The sequence below is a fragment of the Trachemys scripta genome, chromosome 2 (genome assembly GCF_013100865.1).
Source record: "Trachemys scripta elegans isolate TJP31775 chromosome 2, CAS_Tse_1.0, whole genome shotgun sequence".
Classification (NCBI taxonomy): Eukaryota; Metazoa; Chordata; order Testudines; family Emydidae; genus Trachemys; species Trachemys scripta.
Genome location: NC_048299.1, coordinates 252,118,529 through 252,137,688, shown reverse-complemented (window position 1 = coordinate 252,137,688; position 19,160 = coordinate 252,118,529). Strand labels below are relative to the sequence as shown.

Sequence of the window (19,160 nt, the reverse complement as noted above, 5' to 3'; positions counted from 1 at the left end):
CCAGATATTTACTTTTTTCAGATCTGCATTTCTATTATATTTACACACGATTTTGAAAGAGTGAATGTGTTTGTACTTACCAGGTTGATGTATTCAAAAATCATAAAAAATGCATTGACTTAATGTAATGACTTAGTGCAAAGTAGCAAAAGATGCCTGGAAATTAACATGTCACCAGCTTAAAAATCACTCAATATAACAGAAGATAAGAGCCTTCAAAACACACATAACCACAAAAGTTTTTTTTTTTTAATTAAAACAGCAAGTTTAAGAAATTAATGCAGTGTAATGAAACACTTGTAACTAATCATACAAAAATGAACTTAAATTCTAAAACATGAAAAATGTATTCCAATTTCTGGCATGACTTACATAATACAGAAACACAAAAATACTGTACTCAGAATTAATGTCAATCTTAAAGACTGGCATGCTGGGCAAGGAAGGTTCTTATTCTTTGTAGGAGTTCTTTCTTTACACTGTCTGGTACCAAAGCTGAAATACAAATAAAAAAAGCAGGTAAGAAATAGGGGATAAAGAAAAAGATATATGCAGCGCAGTATATCATAAGTTGCCCCTGCAATTCTATTGATGCATGATAGACTTTCCTAGAACGCCACCAAGCCAATTCAGCAGTCTCCTGTTGGGGTTGGAGAGCAGAAGAAGGAAGGATTTATATTTGGCAATAGGTGGGATGCAATCAGCAGCAAAGGATCTGACTCACTTTCTACCCCATAAGCTCTGTTCTCAAACTGAAGAGCTAGGGCAGCAGTTCTCAAATTTCATTGCACCCTTCTGACAACGCAACTCCTTTCTGACAACAAAAATTACTACATGACCTCAGGAGGGAGTACCGAAACCTGAGCTTGCCCAAGCAGGCAGGGGTGAGGGGCGAGAAAGGCCAAGCCCCGCTGCCCCAGGCTGGCAAGCTGGCCAAAGCTGAAGCCCAAGGGCTTCCCTGGGCAGTGGGCCTATAACCTGAGCCCAGCCGTCCAGGACTGAAGACCTTGGGCTTCAGCCCTAGGGCGGTGGGGCTCAGGCTTTGGACTCTGGTCCCAGCAAGTCTAATGCCAGCCCTGGTAACCACATTAAAATGGGGTCCCAACCCACTTTGGGGTCCTGACCCACAGTTTGAGAACTGCTGAGCTAGGGGAATTCTATCATGGTGAACAGCCAGGGGCCGAGAACAGGAATTCAGAAGTTTCATTTCTGAGCATATTAAATAGGCTTTTTTTGTTAGTCTGTTTATTAGCAGCTTTATCTTCTTTAACACTAGAGGTTTCCTAGATGGCCTGACTGGCTGTGGGGCAACTGAATGGACTGCAAAAAGGAGACTATAAGACAAAGCACTTTTCTTCATGAGATGCAAATTGTCTCTCTTGCTGCTGCTCTTGTTATCTCCCCCCGATATTCCACTGCCCTGTTAACCCAGCCTCACAGAGGCCTCCAGCCAAAATAACAGAGATATGAACACATCTCTCCCATACACCACACACACAATTCTACTACGGTCAATGAGACTACTGGGGCATTTAATTGTTAAGCAGATTTTTCTGTCTTTTTAAAAGAAAGTTACATATAAAAAGATTTATTTTAAATACATGAGTTAGCGCAGAAACGATAAGGCTTTCATGGCAATATGAATTTACACATGTAGCCCATTTGTGATTACTAGTTAGGCTATTATATAGTTTCCTCTATATGCAATGTGTTAAAGTTATTGGTGCTTAGACAAAGTTTCTAGAGTATTTAAAGGTGTAAGCTTAGTGTGGCATTAATGGTTATTTTTTGCATTAAATGACATTACTTTTCTTACCTCTACCTTTGGGAGTGATTTCTGCCACCAAGTCATCAACAGTAACATGCTCTAACCCCTTTTCTTTGATTACATCTAGGGAAGACCAAGAAAACCACTTGAATAGTTTAAATCCATTCATTAGAAAAACAGGCCTATTCAAATATTATAATACAAAACCTGCATATGTAGGTTAATCATATATATGTAATCCTATATATCATCATATAATTAATCATATATATGTTATCCTACTGTGGATTTAGTCTCATTCATATCATGGCGTTCAGATTACAATATCAGTGGGCGTGGTATAAGAACCCTGAAAAGATAAGTGCACAGATCAATAAGCTCACTTGACCACTATTTAGCAAATCTATTCTGTATATACCAATGACAGGCACTGTCTGGGCATGTAGCAATGCAGCAATTATTTACAAGTCTTTGAACTGCAGCCAGAATAAGTCTCTAATTTCAGTTAAATATTATATGTAACATTAATCAGAAGCACAATTGTAAAGATTTGAAGACAATTAAAGAGATAAACACACTAATACTATACTGTCAATTGCTCAGGAATATAGCAGCAATTTTGAAAGTACTCCTTTAGAAAGATCAGGTCTATAGCAAACAGGTTCACAGTATTCTCCCTGTTCATGTTTTAGTGTGTTCATATGCATATTAGGATTATTTTTCAGAAAATCACTTTCCTTAAATATAGTAAATACTTTTGGGAAATGCAGAACCCAATGGTGAAAGGAATTTCAACTTTGATCAGCATAGTTCTGCACTGCTGGAATGTGCTCTGCATTTGTAAATAATGACTGTTGTAACCAATACTGTAAAATGTTTCAGTTGAGAATAGAACTGAATAATCCTAGCACTATAAACTACTGAAAACAGTACTGTGACTGCCATCAAAAATGCCATTTGGGCACAGTAAATCTTATCAGAAGAAACTTTAAAAGTCGATATTCAAAGTTTTCTTTGTTTTGCTTTTAACAGGAAAACAATCATGTGCTGGTTTAGAAAGCCCCCCATGGAAACTGACCATTTTGATAATAAGAATTTTATTTAAATGTAATACATTCAGTATTTACCTTTATTATCGACACCTGAAAACAACATTTTGGTAATTAGCAGTTAATCCGATGCTGTTTTCCTTCATCTAAATCGGTGATTTTGTTTTCATGAAAATTTTTCACAAAAAAGAAATAAATGCACAAACTCTCCTCCCTCCCATACAAACACATCTGCAGAAAAGATCTTAGTTGTCCTGGGAGGTATCAATGGTTTTTAAATAAATTTTATCTAGCACAGACTATGATTTATGGCATACCTCTCTGCTTGCTGCTTTTATCCTCTTGTGACATGAAAATGACTTGTCAAAATGAAAAACTGTATCGGAATCAGTTCTTTAGACGTTAGCAATCAAGCAGTCACACATTTTAGAAGCTTAAATACAACAGACCTTAGCAACTACAATGAAGTCCAAATCAGAGGAAATTTCAAAAAGTCAGCATCAGCCAAAGATGTGAAAATGCATTTTGGGCTACCCAGGTTGCCTGAGAATTGGTGAACAGAGATACATCCAAGATGATTCCAAAACTACAAATCACCAATGTGAGTACAGCTGTAGTGAGAAAGTATCCCATAAGAAAGCATTCATACCCTGCCTCCAAAATTTGTCTGAGATGCTCTCTTGCTCAATAGCATCATCTCTATCTTATTCACACTGACCTTCAGGTAGTCAAGCCTTCATCTGGAACTCTTATTTGGCTAGAAGTGATATATCTATTCTCTTACCTTAGGCAATAACTAAGGGTGTTGAATGTAGTTAACCTTAATTACCTTTACAGTGTGCCTTCAACTGATCCTTCCAGCCACATTCAATTAATTTGGCTCTCAGCAGCTCTTTAAGGCTGTAAAGATGACAAAGTAAACTTACTAGAAGAAAAAGTGTTTTTAACTGCAAAGAAAGAATATTTCACTTCAGAACAGGTTATAAAAAATACATCACTGTAAGCCTTTGTAGGCACAGCTGCACTCTAATTCATGCTGGGAAATAAAATAAGCTACTGTATTCAAAGGGATCCAAGATGGCCAGGAGTAAGCGTAAGTGACGTGATTTCAAAGAAACACTTGTAACTCTGAATTTGAAGTATCCAAACTATGTTTTCATTGGAGATTTAAACTGGGCAGTGAATATCCTATGATATTTTTATCATCAGAGAAGTCTGGGAAAGGGGGAATGTGCCTGGTATATAACCTCCTCTCAGCAAAATCAACAAGTGCAGAACAAAACTGAAAAGGATTCAAGACAGTTTCACTCTATTTTCTTCCTTCAGCTATTGGTGAAGGAGCACAGGAGTAACCCTCCTTTACCCTCAGGGGGTACGCTGGATATGGGAAAGAGCAGACTAATAAGTAAAGAGGTGAAGGAGAAACAAATTAAAATAAGATGTGGTAAACTAGCATAGTGGCTTAGTAGCAGAAATTTCAGTCCTTTACTACATGGGCTGGGAGCGCACTTAGCCTTCGACCATCCTGCTTTGCTCAAGCCATCCCCCATTTTTGACTGAAGGAGTTGGCCCAGCAGTCTGAAGTGTGAAGTCTAGTCCTCTTTGACCAGTAGAATGTTAAGAGGTAAGATGTTTGGATGAGGAAGGACAAGGTAGGGGATTCTGGAAGACCAAATTAAAACCAATTGTGGTTGCTTTGCTGTTTTGGATAATCTGAATTCAAGAAAAAATTCTACTGCTCCACCACTGTGTGTAACAGAACACAATCCTGATACTGTGCTTAGATTTTATTTGTGCAATAATATTTTAGGGAAACAATTTCTCTCCACTCCTCCTGCCAAAAAAGTTGATAAAAACTTATTTTACTCTGATTTAAGAGTAAACAATGCCTCATTATCCTTTTAAGCATCCTAGTAGCAAGTGTGCATTTTTTCAAAGCACTATTCCAAAATACATCATCACAACTAGGAGGGGAACAAGTGAAAAGTAACATGGCAGTGATTCACAAAACATGATAATGGGAAGGAAAATGTCCATGAGAGAGGACCTCTCTCTTTCAAGGGTCTCAGAAAATGAAGGAGTTGGAGATCCACTGATGCAAGGGATTTTAAACTTAGAACATTCTGACAAAGAGGGAGAAACCGTGCATATAGTATGAAGGGTGAAAGAGAGGGAAGAGGAAGAAGAGAGTTGAGAAAGCAAAGAAAATAAGTTCTAGCTTAGAAATTCTATTATCCAGTCTCTTCTGGCTACCAATTCACTGTTAACTAGATAGCTGAAAGTCTAAATGAGAGATATTCATGTTCTTCTCTCATACAGAAGCATGAGGGAAGAAATTCGAACACAGAAAAAGGAAACTGCACCTCTCCCTCTTGGCCCAAAAAAAGAATAAATTGCAACATCGTTGTTTAATGGTGTAATTTTAGATCCAATAAAGATGTTTTCTCCATTAACAACAACCCTGGTGTTCACTTGGGATTTATAAGCCAACTTTCCCACCTCTTATTATTTTACCAGTTTTTTGTTTTAGTTAAAAACTGGCCGAGAGGGTTTATTTTTCCTTACCTTTGAATATTTTAATTAAGTCTTCTTTACTGGTATAATACACAAGATTTTCCCAACTGTTTTGCAGCATTTGCAATCATAGAAGGGATTTCGCCTTTTTTACTTTTTAGGACATCCTTCATGCTATGTCATTTTATGACATTTAATGAGCATAAAAACCATATAAGAAAAAAAAAATCTACTTACCGTTCTCGCTCTCCTGTTTCTATTAGTTTTTGGTTAATAGTTGCTCTCATCTGTGCATCTTTATTCATTTTGAAAACCTAGATTTCCACAGCAAATCTATAATTATATAAAAAAATGTTTTTAATAACATTGCTTACTAGTCATTTGCAACATAAGAAAACATGTATGTAATTAAACAATTAAGTTTCCCTTATGCTCTCTACAGTCTGTTAGGCCTGGTCTACAGTAGAAAATTAGGTCGGCTTAACCACGGCAGTCAGAGGTGTGGAAAATCCTCTCCCTTGAGTAGCATTGTTAAACCAACCTAGGTCCCCATGTATACAGTGCTAGATTGACAGAAGAATTCTTTCGGCAATCTGGCAACCATCTCAAAAAGGTGGATTACCAATAGGAGAACCCCTCCTGTCAGCATAGGCAGCACCTACACTGAAGCACTACAGCAGCGCAGCTGCAGCATTTTGAGTGTAACCCCTCAGTTTTTGGCATTTGTTTAATTTACAATTAGACAAGAGAAAGATGTTAACTCAACTTACTGAAGACAGTCACAATAAGTCATCAGTCACACATTGTTTATATCAGAAATACTAATTAACAGAACTCAGCAAGGTGATCACATATGAATGAACCTTACTGTCCTCACATACATTCAGAAACTACTGTTCACTGCTGATGACCCAGTCAAACTGTATACAATAATCTTTGCTTCCTGATTAAATAGTGTTTTCTGCACATTCACCTCCACTTTAGAATTCTGGTAAAAAGAGAAAAAACTGTCACAGTTCTTAAAGTTGTGTGCAGTGGTGCTGTAGCAATGTTGGTCCCAGGATATTTGAGTCGCAAGGTGGGTGAGGTAATATCTTTTGTTGGATCAACTTCTGTTGGTAAGATAAGCTACTGAACTTAGACAGAGCTCTTCTTCAGACCAGAAGAGCTCCATCTAAGCTCAAAAGCTTGTCTCCATCACCAACAGAAGTTGGTCCAATACAGTAGAATCTCAGAGTTCTGAACACCTCAGGAATGGAGATTGTTCATAACTCTGAACAAAATGTTATGGTTGTTCTTTCAAACGTTTACAACTGAACAGTGACTTAATACAGCTTTGAAACTTTAGTATTCAGAAGGAAAATGCTGCTTTTACCCATCTTAATTTAAATAAAACAGGGGTTCTCAAACTGGGGGTTGAGACCCCTCAGGGGGTCACGAGGTCATTACATGGGGGGTCGCGAGCTGTCAACCTCCACCCCAAACCCAGCTTGCTTCCAGCATTTATAATGGTGTTAAATATATTTAAAAGGGTGTTTAATTTACTGGGGGGGGGGGTCACACTCAGAGGCTTGCGATATGAAAGCGGTCACCAGTAAAAAAGTTTGAGACCCACTGAAATAAAACAAGCATAGAAACAGTTTCCTTACCTTGTAAATTTTTTTTTAAACTTTCCCTTTTTCTTTTTTAGTAGTTTACATTTAATACAGTACTATACTGTATTTGCTTTTTCTTTTGGTCTCTGCTGCTGCCTGATTGCATACTTGCAGTTCCAAATGAGTAACTCTAGTGTTCGTAACTCTGAGGTTCTATTGTAAAAGATATTACCTCATTCACCTTGTCTCTCTACAGTTATTAAATTCATGGCTCTAATAAGAGATTGCCAGATATTTTGATGAAGGTATGTAGAAAACTTTTGCTCCTAAATACCAGAGCTGCCTGTGATAATATGTACACATGATAATTTCTCCACCACTAAAGGAAAGAGAGGACAGATAAACAAATATAGTTTAATTTTCATAAAAGGACTAACAGAACTCACTTGAGCCACTTCATACCCATAACTTTATCACCTTATCTCGAGATCTGGTATTTCAGCCCTGATTTGAGGAAAGGCTGCTATCTGCCCTGAACTATGGAGTGGTTCTCTGACATGGTCAAATAAGAAACTGGAGACCATCAAATTCAGCTGTGCTTGTGTCAGCCCTACTGAGCTGATTGCTCTCACCTCCCTGTGTAATGATGCAACAGCCAGCACCAGGACGGCAGCACAGATTTAGCAAAGTGGGGGTGAGGTACTATAAAGTTAGAAGAGATGAGTTTCATCTGTTAGTCTTTAAGGTGCCACCAGACTCCTTGTTGAGTTTCAGATAACGTTCAACCAGAGGGCCTTTGTACCCCCCACCCCCGAGCCTCCACCGGGTAGAGACTCCATAGCACATCTGATGGAGAGGGAAAATCAGCACCACTCCCCCATAACCTGCCGTCTCCCTACCCCCAGCCAGTGACCAGACCCCCTCCCTCCCGGCTAGTTACCTGTCTTCTCCCTCCCAACTTCCACCATCAGCCAGTGACCAGACCCTTTACTCCCCCACTTCCCCGCCCAGTGACCTATCTTCTACCCACCCCCCACCCAGTGATCATCCCCCCCGGGCAATGAACAGACCCCACTTCCCTCCAGCCAGTGACCTGCCTTCTCCCCATCCCCCTGCCAGCGAGTGACCCGCCCCTCCCGACCTTCCCCCAGGCCCTGTGGGTCGGGGCTAGGGTGACAAGACAACAACTGTGAAAAAACGGGACAGGGGACCGGGGGGTAATAGGCGCCTATATAAGAAAAAGTTCCCCAAACAGGACTGTAGGACTCTCTGTTCCTTTAAAACCAGGACATCTGGTAACCCTAGTCGGGGCTGAGCTACACCCACTGCGGGGGAGGGGTAGCCACAGCGGCGCCGCCCGTCCCGGGGAGCACGGCGCCAAGCCAAGACTCGCAAGAGCCCCAGAGCCAGGCCAGCCACTATGGCAGCCCTTTGCGCCCCGCGGCGTGGGGAAGCGCGGGCCTGGCCCCAGAGCCGGGAACGCAGCCGCGCGGCGCGGGTAGGGACTGGAACTTCAGGCCGAGCCCCGCGGCTCCCTGCCCACGCTGAGCGCGCCCCCGGCCTCGCCTGCGGAGAGTCGAACCCCGCGACCGGTTCGCTCAGGACCCCGGGACTCACCCCCGCGGCGGCGCGCCCAGCTCTGTGGGAGGAGAAGCCGACGCCGTCTCCCAGGGAGAACCCAGCCCTGCCAAGCTCCTGCCCTTCCCTTCGCGCGGGGGACCTTGGGAAATGGAGTCCGGGACAACGTCGTCCCTTGCTCAATTTAAAAACTACAACTCCCTGTATGCCCTAAGGTTTGGGCGCTCGGACGTGCCGGTTCCCTAGGAGGCTAGAACTACAACTCCCAGCATGCCCCACGTTCTGGCCACCCCTGTGCGGCATACAAGTCCCGACATGCCTGGCGACTGACAGCAGCGATCCCTTGCGGTTAGAGCCCTAAAACTACCATTCCCATGGTGCTCCACGCTCTGCATACTCCTTACCTGAGCCAGTGAGGCGCCTCGCTTCACGCACACAGTTTCCTTCCAAACTTTCTCCCTCGTCGCAGGTGGTAACTCCGGGCCTGGCCGGGGGGATGGAGGCGGCGGCCAACTGCTCGCTGCGCGTGAAGCGGCTGCTCTTGGACCCCAAGTTCGAGGGCTACAAGCTCTCCCTGGAGCCGCTGGCCTGCTACCAGCTGGGGCTGGACTCGGGTGAGGGGCGCTGGGGAAACGTGGCGGCGGGGGCGCGGCCGCGGAAGGGCAGGGGCGCGGGGGAGGAGGGGTCTTGGGGCTCCTGAGTGGGGAGATGCTGCTGGCAGGGGAGCCCCGGCGCGCCAGCGCTGCGGGGGCTGCTGGGTCTCTCCTTGCAGGAGCCGGCGTTTGTTTGCCCTGGGTGAAGCCTTCTCCCCGCCGCGGGTTGCTTTGCTCTGCCCCAGCTGCTGGCCCCCAGGCAGAGGTGGCTGCCCGTCCGTGCGGGGTAAAGTCATTCCCGCCCCAGGTGGCTGGCAAGCTGCTATTGTGCTCGCCTGCAGGGCAGGTGTTGGGTAAACGTTCTCCGGGGCCTTGGGACAACCCCTCGCCACGGAAAGCCCCAGGCCGGCTGGGAAACTTTTAAGGTGTGTGTTCCAGGTTTTGGGGCATTGTCTCTAGAGCCACGTGTGCAGTATAGGCAGAGGTCGCCTGTGTGGTCAGGGTTGTCATCCTTGGCTGATAGAGCTGTGCTGGCAGAAGTCTCTAGTACTCCTGGTGTAGGCCTGTGCTTTCTCTAGAGCCTCTGTCAGTCTGCAAGTAACTTCTGAGTTTGGTTGGCTTTGGGGTTTTTAGCATTTCATTGTTAATATTTCGTTAACACATGGTTGTGGCTGTAATACTCCCCTCTCCCCATACGCCTTCCTCAGTAGTATAGTGATGTCCTCTTGTAGTGTGGTCCTTGGAGCCTGCACTGGGCTCCATCTTTTATATCAACCTCTTCCTAATAGGTGTCCTGATGAATTTGAAGCCCTCAGATCTTCTGGTTTCTGGAAGGGAAGGAGGAGCCCATTTTTTACCTTCCCATTCTGAGACTTCTGACAGTCTGTCTCCCAGACTCCTATGGGTTGAGGTTTTTCTGTACCTTTTCCTCAGCCTGTATTTTTTGGGAGTCCCTGTTCTGGGTGAACAGTGCTAGTGTCTGTCTTTATATCCCGCCTTAAGATCTGAACAGTCGCAGGTGAAATTTACATGTTCTTTGTTAGTTTCAAAGCTGCTCACAGAACAGTAGCTCTGAAACCTACCTTGAGGTCTTCTAATTTCATTCTCTCAGGCTGGGTCTACACTACCCGCCTGAATCGGCGGGTAGAAATCGACCTCCCGTTGGGACGCGACAATCGATCCCCGAATCGACGCTCTTACTCCACCAGCGGAGGTGGGAGTAAGCGCCGTCGACGGGAAGCCGCAGAGGTCGATTTTGCCGCCATCCTCACAGCGGGGTAAGTCAGCTGCGATACGTCGAATTCAGCTACGCTATTCACGTAGCTGAATTTGCGTATCTTAAATCTACTCCCCCCTGTAGTGTAGATGTAGCCTCAGTTGCTTGGGAAAATTATGAGCAGTAGCAGTGATACAGACCCTAGTATTGCCAACCTTAAGTGTTTAAAAATCATGAACTGGACTTCAAAATCATAAGATTACCTTAAAAATTCATGAGTTTTGAAAACAATTTCTTTTTTTATTTTCCTTTTGGTTTTTGAGTCTGTCTGGTTCATACATCTGTAGAAGTGGGGTTTTTTTTACCCCTGAGAGCTTATGCCCAAATCTGTTAGTCTTTAAGGTGCCACTGGATTCCTCGTTGTTTGTGTGGTTCACGTTTTCAAGCTTTGTCTCTTCAGTCATAAGTGCTAAAGATGTACTATTTTTTTTTTAATGGAAGCTGAGATTTTTTTATATAAAATGGCTATAAGATGGAACTTTAAGAAAAACACTAAATGTTATGAGATTTGGGGGAGGGGGAATTAAAATTAGCATCACCAAAACAACGCTGCATTGGTTTATGCTTGGTTAGCATTTGGAAGGTTACCTGCACAATCAACAGTGCTGGGGATATTTTTTTTTTTTTTTTAACTTAAAGTTTGAATTTTACAGAATTTGATGTTGGAGGCTTGGAAAAATTGCCAGTTGTCATTGTAATGCAGTTAACAAATAGTGCCTAGAGGCCTCAGTTAGGGATCAGAGTACCATTGTGCTAGACACTGTACAAACGGCAAATAAAAATAGATCCTGCCCCTGAGAGCTCACAGTCTAGGATTATGATTGGACCCGTCAGGTAAAGAAATAGAAGAAATTGAGGCATGGAATGGGAGGACAAGATGAAGGTAAATGACCGTATTTTGTGTATGTCTTTAATTTTTTTACTATAAATGTAGCTGAGTTGCAAAGTTTGTCTGTGGAGGTTTCAGAAGCTGGTCTTCAGAAAACCTTTGATTTATTTTATAAATGGTAGGTCAATTACTTTTCCACCCAGGTTACAATTTCTTAGTCCTGTATATAGTAGGGTCTAATTTTTATCACTGAAGCTCTCAATATCTGAGCCCAACATGTGGTCAGAAAGGAAAATGGCTTATTCAACTGATAGAGTTCTATTTATAATTAAAATCAATATGCATAGTTATAATGCACTGTATTGTTTCATGTTTCAGGGCATGTCTTGTAATAAAACATTAATCATGTTGTCATGGGCAAGACATCTTATTGATCAGTTTTGATTCCATACTTTGTAAATCTTTTATAAATAAGATATTTTAGGACTGTAAAGTGCTTTAACTTTAAAAGCAAGACTGTAATGTTCAGCCCATGCAAAGAGCACATTAGACATAGCTGTAGTTTTAGTTGATGGTTTTGGAGTAGCTGAAATCTAAGTCCTTGTGTAGTTTATTATTTTATATTATAGTAATGACCAGACTATGCTAGGTGCTGTACAATAGAAAGATGGAGACCCTGTCCTGAAGAAGTTGTAGACTGAGGACTTAATCCTGCACTGGGGACCATGAGATTGAATCCTGTGCATGTGTGGAGTCCTATTGAAGTCATGAGGTGTAATCATGGAGTTCAATATGCTGTACTGGAGGAACCTAAGAGTATTGCAATAGTTAAGGCTTCCTGAAGATGCATGCAGAGATGTTTGCAGTATTCTATTCTGGCAGCACTTCTTAGATGATGGCAGTAATAAGATCAGTAAAAACCTCAAACACTGATGCGTGGAACTTTATTCATGAGAGTACATTAGAACCTGTGTGATGGCCAAAATCAGAGGCAGGAAAGTGACCTAAATAGACTAGTTGTCTGATCTGGAATTCTTGCTCTTATGTATTATATATGTGTATTTATTTTATGTTTCGGTTTACTGTACAGACTGAACCTTGGGGTAATTTATTTGGTAGAGTCTGTTCCATCGGAGTTTCTTGTCCACTTTTTGTTAGACACTTATAATGCAGTATCAGTTTACATTGCTGTGAAGTTATTGATAAACAGTTATGTTAATACTATTTGACTTCATCAGGGCTTTTCTTTTATAATTGAGTTTGATAAGAGAAAGAAATCTATTGTATAAGCACATGAATGTAAGACTTCAGGTGTACCATGAGCACACACAAACTGTTAAGACTATTATTAAGGTTGTAAAACTAAGCACTCAAAGTTAGCAAAAGCCAGAATTAAGGTTGCCAATGCAACTTTAATTTGGCCTCCTTTTGTGTATGCATTCTGATAGTCACATACAATTTTTTTCCACAGGACCCCCTAATGTATTAACATTTTTTGTGTGTAAATTGAAAGCTAGTTTAAAAAAGTAAACTGAAAGGACAAATTCCATCACATTATGTTGACACTCACATGGTTCATCAGCAGGGTTGGAACCTTCAGATCCACTGCATGGACCTCTGCTATTTGAGCTTATGGAGTAACTAATAGCATTAGTAGGTTGTCATTCTCTGTGTGGATCAGCACTAGAGGTGGGATGGGACACTTGGCCAGTTAGTTTCACAGATATTTTCTGTCAGCAGAGGAATGGTGAGACTCAAATCTTGGATTCCATTAAGATTAGAAGGAAGTATATTCTAGTCGGCACAGATTATTCTGTCCTAGGCCTTGGCTACACTGGTGCTGTACAGCGCTGCAACTTGCTGCGCTCAGGGGTGTGAAAACGCCTCCCCTCCCGCCCCCCGAGCGCAGCGAGTACAGCGCTGTAAAGCTCCAGTGTAATCAGAGCCTGCAGCGCTGCACACTCACTTGCAGCACTGCAAGCTATTACCCTCGGAGCGCTGGGAAGTCCTGAGTGTAGCCAAGGCCCTAGTTCTGTGTCTCCCCCACCTCAGGCTCCTCATCTCAGTCCCATTCTCTTCCCCTAGCTAGTCCCAGTCTCCTCCACTCCTTGGGCTTCTCATCCTACTCCCAATCCCTGCCCATGGCTCTTCATCTGATCTCTTCCCTCCTTCCACTTTACTGGTTCACAGTCTCCCAACTCCTCATTCCAATCCCTCATTCCCACCCCCAGCTTCCAGTTCCAGTCTCCACACCTGGCTTCGTGTCAGTGATCCAGTGCTGGTTTCCTTCTCCCCCTCCTTGCCACACCCCAGTCCTATCCACAACTCAAGTTCCTCCCTTGTTCCCTCTGCGTTCGAATAAGGCAGCTCCCTTCTCCACTTTGACTGAACTCAGCAAGGGGTCATTAAGAATACAGAAGAGACAGGCTCCTTGCTCTCCATTCAGATGTCCAGTCCCAGACTGGAGCATGTTCAGTGTGGATGGGATCTTTAGTGAATTGAATTGCTAAAATATAGGAAATCTTTCCTGAGCATGTGTAAACTGATTTTTACAAAGGCTTTTAACTTAACCAAATATAGGTGGATTTTCACAGGGACTGCAAAAAGCATTTCCATAATGCAAAAGTCCCACCCAATGCCAAATTTTAAATCCCTGCTCCAAAGCATGGGGGCACTAGAGCTGTTCAGAAAAGGTCTCCAGAATGTTTTAATGTGTACAATAATGTATTTTTCCTAAAAAGAACAGGAGTACTTGTGCCACCTTAGAGACTAACAAATTTATTAGAGCATAAGCTTTCGTGGACTACAGCCCACTTCTTCAGATGCATCGGATGTACTCCTGTTCTTTTTGCGGATACAGACTAACACGGCTGCTACTCTGAAACCTGTATTTTTCCTAGTTTCCCTCTCAGACATGGCTGAATCATTTTGGCTGAAATTTTAATAAATAAAAAAAATGTCAGCCTGAGGCAGACTCCCAGCATGAAAATTTCAGCCTAAACAAAAGTGTCCACAAGCTGACTTAAATATGATGCTCCTATGTCCAATATGGGTGCAAAAGAAAACCATTTCATTTTGACTGTATAATTTGCACATTAAAAAAATACTCACTAAACTTTTTTTAAGTATAAATAAATGGAGGTAAACATAATGAGACACTTTTTTTCCTCCAGAAATGTCTGAACATGGATGAAAGTGTCACCTAATTAAAAACATGCATTTGACATTTTCTTGATGATCAAACTGGTGTCATCTCTGAAAAATTACTCCTGAGGGCATTCTGTTCCAAAACACTAAAAATTGTGCGCACAATATTTTAAAATTTTGCAAATTTTATTTGTCAAATAAATGTGGAGGCTCCAGCATGGCACTAGGGAGCACAGGCCACTGGCTGCACAGAGGTGGGAGATAACTCTGCAGCTCCCCCCAAGGACACAGACTCAGTGGTGAGGCTGTACCCAACCCTGACATAGCGCAAGGACTGGGCCTGCCCCAGAAATACCCCAGGGCCCTGTCCCTCTGTGCCAGGTGCACTAGGTGTAGGCAGGCAGGCTAAGCCTGGCAGAATCCAAGTGTGGAGGAGCTTAGTATGGGGGGATCCAGGTGTGAGCTGAGGGGGTTTTGTGTGGGACAATCTGGATGCAGGCAGCTCAGTGGAGGGTGCAGGGGGAATCTGGATACACAGGGGCTTGTTGGGGGGGTTCTGGGTGCAATGGTAATGGGACTCTGCAGGGGGGTCCAGGTAAAGGTGATTGGGGCTCAGCAGGGGGTGGGAGGGGCTAGGTGTGGGGGGGATAGAGCTTGGCAGGGGGGTCTGGGTGTGTGGGGGTTTTGTGGGGGCCCCAGATGCTGGGGGACTGGGGCTCAGTGGGGTGGGGATCTGGGTGCAGGTGGCTTGTCTGAGTGGTCCAGATGCAGGGGGGTGAGGCTTGGCAGGAGGTTGCGGATGCACGTAATTAGGTTGATGGGGGAGCAGCTCCCTATACAGCTATAACCCCCTGTAGCTGAGGAGTGATGGGTGCAAGAAGCGGGTTGGTGGTGGTGGGGGGGAGTTTGCAGAACTTCCTGCAGCCTGGAGAGAAATCTGGGGGTGGATCTGACCCGGCCCCGGATGCCGCGCAGGAGAAGAGGAAGTTCTGTCCTCTCCAGCCCAGCCGGGACTAGCAGCTGAGCCTGGCACAGGATAGGAGCAACCAGCCAGGTTTTCCCCAGTTCTGCCCCACAGTGATTTACCTCTCTGTCAGCTGCTCTGGGCACCCAGAACATACTGCTGGGAAGTAAGAACATACTGCTGCATGACTGCTCTTGTGGCTTCCCTGTCAGAAAGTCATTTTCCTGCACCGAAGCAAAGAAATCTGCAGGGGACATGAATGCTGTGCATCTGTAGGGGCACAGAATTCCCCCAAGAGTAAAAAATATTTAAGGAAGTTTGTATGTTGGAGAGCCTAAGGTAATGACTGCTCTCAAACATAAAGAAATCTTCCCATCTGCTGTTACAGCCCCAGCCTAGAAAATAAAAGGATGAGACAACTCTTTAAAATAAATCAGTGAAGTTGGGAAATAATTTAACAGGGTTATTAAATAGTATGGTTATTAAATGTATGTTTATAACTTTTAAAAAAATTGTCTTTGATTGTGAATGTTTTTATATATTATAACTATGTATGCACATATTATAAACATTCTTTAACTTTGGTGAAAACTTAAGTATTTCATTTGTAAAGGATTTAGAAATTAAGTGTTTTCATGACATGTTCTTCTTTACTCTGCAAATTACTCTTTCCTACATTCTGAATTTCAACTTTAAAAACATTTTTTTTTTTGAAGATGCATCTGCCAAGTGTCATTGTGTGGTAGGCGACAACAAAACTGCACAATAACACAGTCCAGTTTAATGAAATAGGTGTTCCTGTTACAGGGTTCAGAGGCACTGACCGGTCCCCAGAGAACAAGTAACTCCAGTTCAAGTTCTTTCCCTTTCATTATTGCTCTGAGGAAGAGGTATAAGAGAGAGGCTGATGGGGAAACAGAGAATGAATTTCATTGAATAGGCAAGGCTCTACACCTAGACGCAATAGAACTGGATTGAACCTCAGGCAGAGGTGTATTTTTCTGTCTTTGTGTCACTTAATTTCTTGTCACAAAAGATATTCCAGAAGAAAATACTGACAAGGTGTTTGTTTCTACTTCATAATTCCATTGGTTTACATATACTTAATGTAAATTGTTCTTGCAATAGACATAAATAATTTGTGAATGAACCCTTAACATATTTTCTCTCTTGTAAATTAATATCTGCTGTATTTTGTCTTGCTTAGTCTGTTTTGTGATTGCAGTGCACAATAGATCTCATTGGTTTAATATCTTTTTTAGTAACTGAATCCAGTAAAAATACTTCACCAATCATTATGTATTTTTCAGATGACATTTTTTTTTCTAGCTAACTGTTTTATATGTCATGTATGAATAAAGGAATACAGAAGCCTGCTTTCCTTAATGGCATGTTCATTGCAGTGATTTAATCCTTACATTCTTTCCAGGCTGCCACAATCCAGTGGTACAGTTATTAATTTAACATTTGTGCTTAATTTCTTAAAGCAGGTTTTAAAACAAAAAAAATTATCTAGGAAAATACATATGGTCAATAAATAAGAACTTTGTAGCCTACTTGGATCTTGGGAGGGTGGTCCTAGGCCCGCCTGAAACTTTAAGGCCTCAAACTCCCTCAACTGAAGGAGGGGCCACAGAATAATGACACAACTGCTGTATTCGGACAACAAATGAGAGTACACAGATTGACACCTGCAGAGAATTAATATGACCTTTTTCCAGTGCAGTATTTTGATAAGTATACATGAAGTACCAGGTTTCATCCACAGGGTGGCATTGCAAAGCAAAGAATGGCAGTATATAGGAGCATAGTAAGCACTTCTTGTCCAAAATGAAGGCAAATTTAATAAACAGTTTAAAAATGTTTACTAGTAGTTTTCTCAACCTAGAATGTATTGAAGACAATACAATCTAGAAAAGCTTGTGAGACCGTTATTTTGCTGCTGCTGGTTCATTGGACAAGGCTTATGATGACAGACCTTTATCAGATTTCATTTTTTAAAAATCACTTGTGGGACAATGCCCTATCAATACAGAAAAATAGTAGTATCAATTTTAAAAAAAACAACCAAAAAACAAATACCAAAACTTTCAAAGGTGGGTAAAGAGGCCTGGTTCCTTCTGAAAATTCTTGACACTCTTCTTAAAAGGCAAACAAAAACACACTACAGTACTTAGTGCTGATGAAGATGCTGGTTTGAGTGTCCTGGAGGCGCTTTCCCACATTTAAGTAGTTTAAACCGATTTTGTTTTACTGAAAAAATCCCAGGTTTTACAAAAAAAAAAAAAATACTTGTTTTTGTTGTTTTTTCTGGCTGGATTTGAACCAGTGTATCAAAGGCTGTGTTTCCTGAAGCATTCCTGTTCTTCAGAATTATTTTTTTGTAGAAACAACATTTCTTTTCTGACAGATCTGGCTTAAATTTGCAGTCATTTTCTTTTAGCCTAAACTCTGTTCCTGATTTGTCTCCTTTAATCTCTTGGCTCCCTTTTTATTTTTTGCTTTCCTCTTCATCTCTTAGGACTGCCAAGATAACTGTAGAAAGAAAGGGCTAAACTTCCTCTTTGTTTAGGCCCTTCTAACATAAACACTACCGAAGCATTTGGTAAAAGGACAGCAGATGGCACTTGTGCACAGGCTTCTTTTATTTGTAGAACCTGCTTCATTTTATTTACATAGGGCTGAAGACTTTCTTAAGCAAAACTTTTTGGTATAACATGAAGGACACTTATTACTACACCTGGGGGAATTCTGTGCCAAAAATTAAAAATTCTGCAAAATTTTGCATATTTGTCAAAACACAATATAATCATGCCAGTTTCAATTATTTTTTAATTTATTTCAAAATACCTGTCAGCAAGTAGATCTGTAACAATACAGATAACAAAAATGATACAGCAAAGTTTTTTTTAGAAAAATAGATTTTTTTATTAGGCATATTAATACAGAACTATGAGTAATAATTCATTTAAACTACAATACAGCAATGTATTTCCTGTACCCCTCTGAAGCAGTGCAAAGGCTTGGGAGCGTCAGGGTTAATGGCGAAGCTGAGGGAGAGGGAAGTAATTGCTGGGAAGGAGCCTCGGAGTGACTCAGGAGTGTTGCTGGGTGGGGAGAAGTATAGAAAAGGGTTTTCTTTTGGGGGTGTGTTGGGAGGGTGCTGTGGGGAGTTGACCTCCCTGATGCAGACCCTGGCAGGACCCTTAGCCTCTCCCATTCAGTCAGGCACATCTGCCTTGTCCCCATGTGTACCTTCACTCCCATTCACCCCCTGCCCCAGTCTGTCCCCCCACTAGCCGTTCTGAACCCCTGTCTGTGAGTCCCAGCAGCCTCATGTGCAATGCTCTGTCCATATCCCATGCCTCCTCACCTGGCCCTGCAATCAGGATGCCGTGAGGAATGCAGACTCTCCTCCCTATCGGCCGCTGGTCAGCAAGTGGGCTGCCCTCAATTCTGGTGCCACAGCAGCCCCTGGCAGGTGAAAGGCATAACTGCAGTGCCTCTTTGGCAGAATGTATTTTCTATGCAGGAAAAAAAATCTTCAGGGGACATGAATTCTGCATGTTCGCAGTGGTGCAGTATTCCCCCAGGAGTAGTTTGCCACAATCTTATTTCAGTTATTTAATATAACCATTAATTTGGACATTTAAAAGAAAGTACAACATGAGACCTTAAGTCCCACACTTGGGACCTGTTTAATAACATCTCAATTTCATACAATACCTGGATCCCATTAATAGATTTATATAAAGTAGTTTCAGATGTTCAGTGCTTTCTGAAATTATTTCAGGAGGGAAATAAATTAGTCCATTCACTGAAGCACATATCCAAACCATCCAGTATC

General features: G+C 42.3%; 2 protein-coding genes across 2 annotated transcripts in view; one reads left to right on the top strand and one right to left on the bottom strand.

Moving 5' to 3' along the window:
* Nucleotides 1-227: 227 nt before the first annotated feature.
* On the bottom strand, nucleotides 228-8,697 carry ENY2 (ENY2 transcription and export complex 2 subunit). The gene is made up of 5 exons (XM_034763493.1): nucleotides 8,544-8,697; nucleotides 5,569-5,664; nucleotides 3,647-3,717; nucleotides 1,817-1,891; nucleotides 228-495 (listed from the first exon to the last, which is right to left on the bottom strand). Exons 2-5 carry the CDS (start codon nucleotides 5,634-5,636, stop codon nucleotides 419-421), a joined length of 291 nt encoding a protein of 96 aa, XP_034619384.1. The 5' UTR covers nucleotides 5,637-5,664; nucleotides 8,544-8,697; the 3' UTR covers nucleotides 228-418.
* A 187-nt stretch (nucleotides 8,698-8,884) lies between these two features.
* NUDCD1 (NudC domain containing 1) overlaps nucleotides 8,885-19,160 on the top strand; it is a 124,151-nt gene continuing 113,875 nt past the window's right edge. Inside the window, exon 1 of the mRNA XM_034759585.1 lies at nucleotides 8,885-9,118. Coding sequence (XP_034615476.1) covers nucleotides 9,001-9,118 — 118 coding nt within the window. The 5' untranslated portion in view covers nucleotides 8,885-9,000. The remainder of the gene's footprint in view (nucleotides 9,119-19,160) is intronic.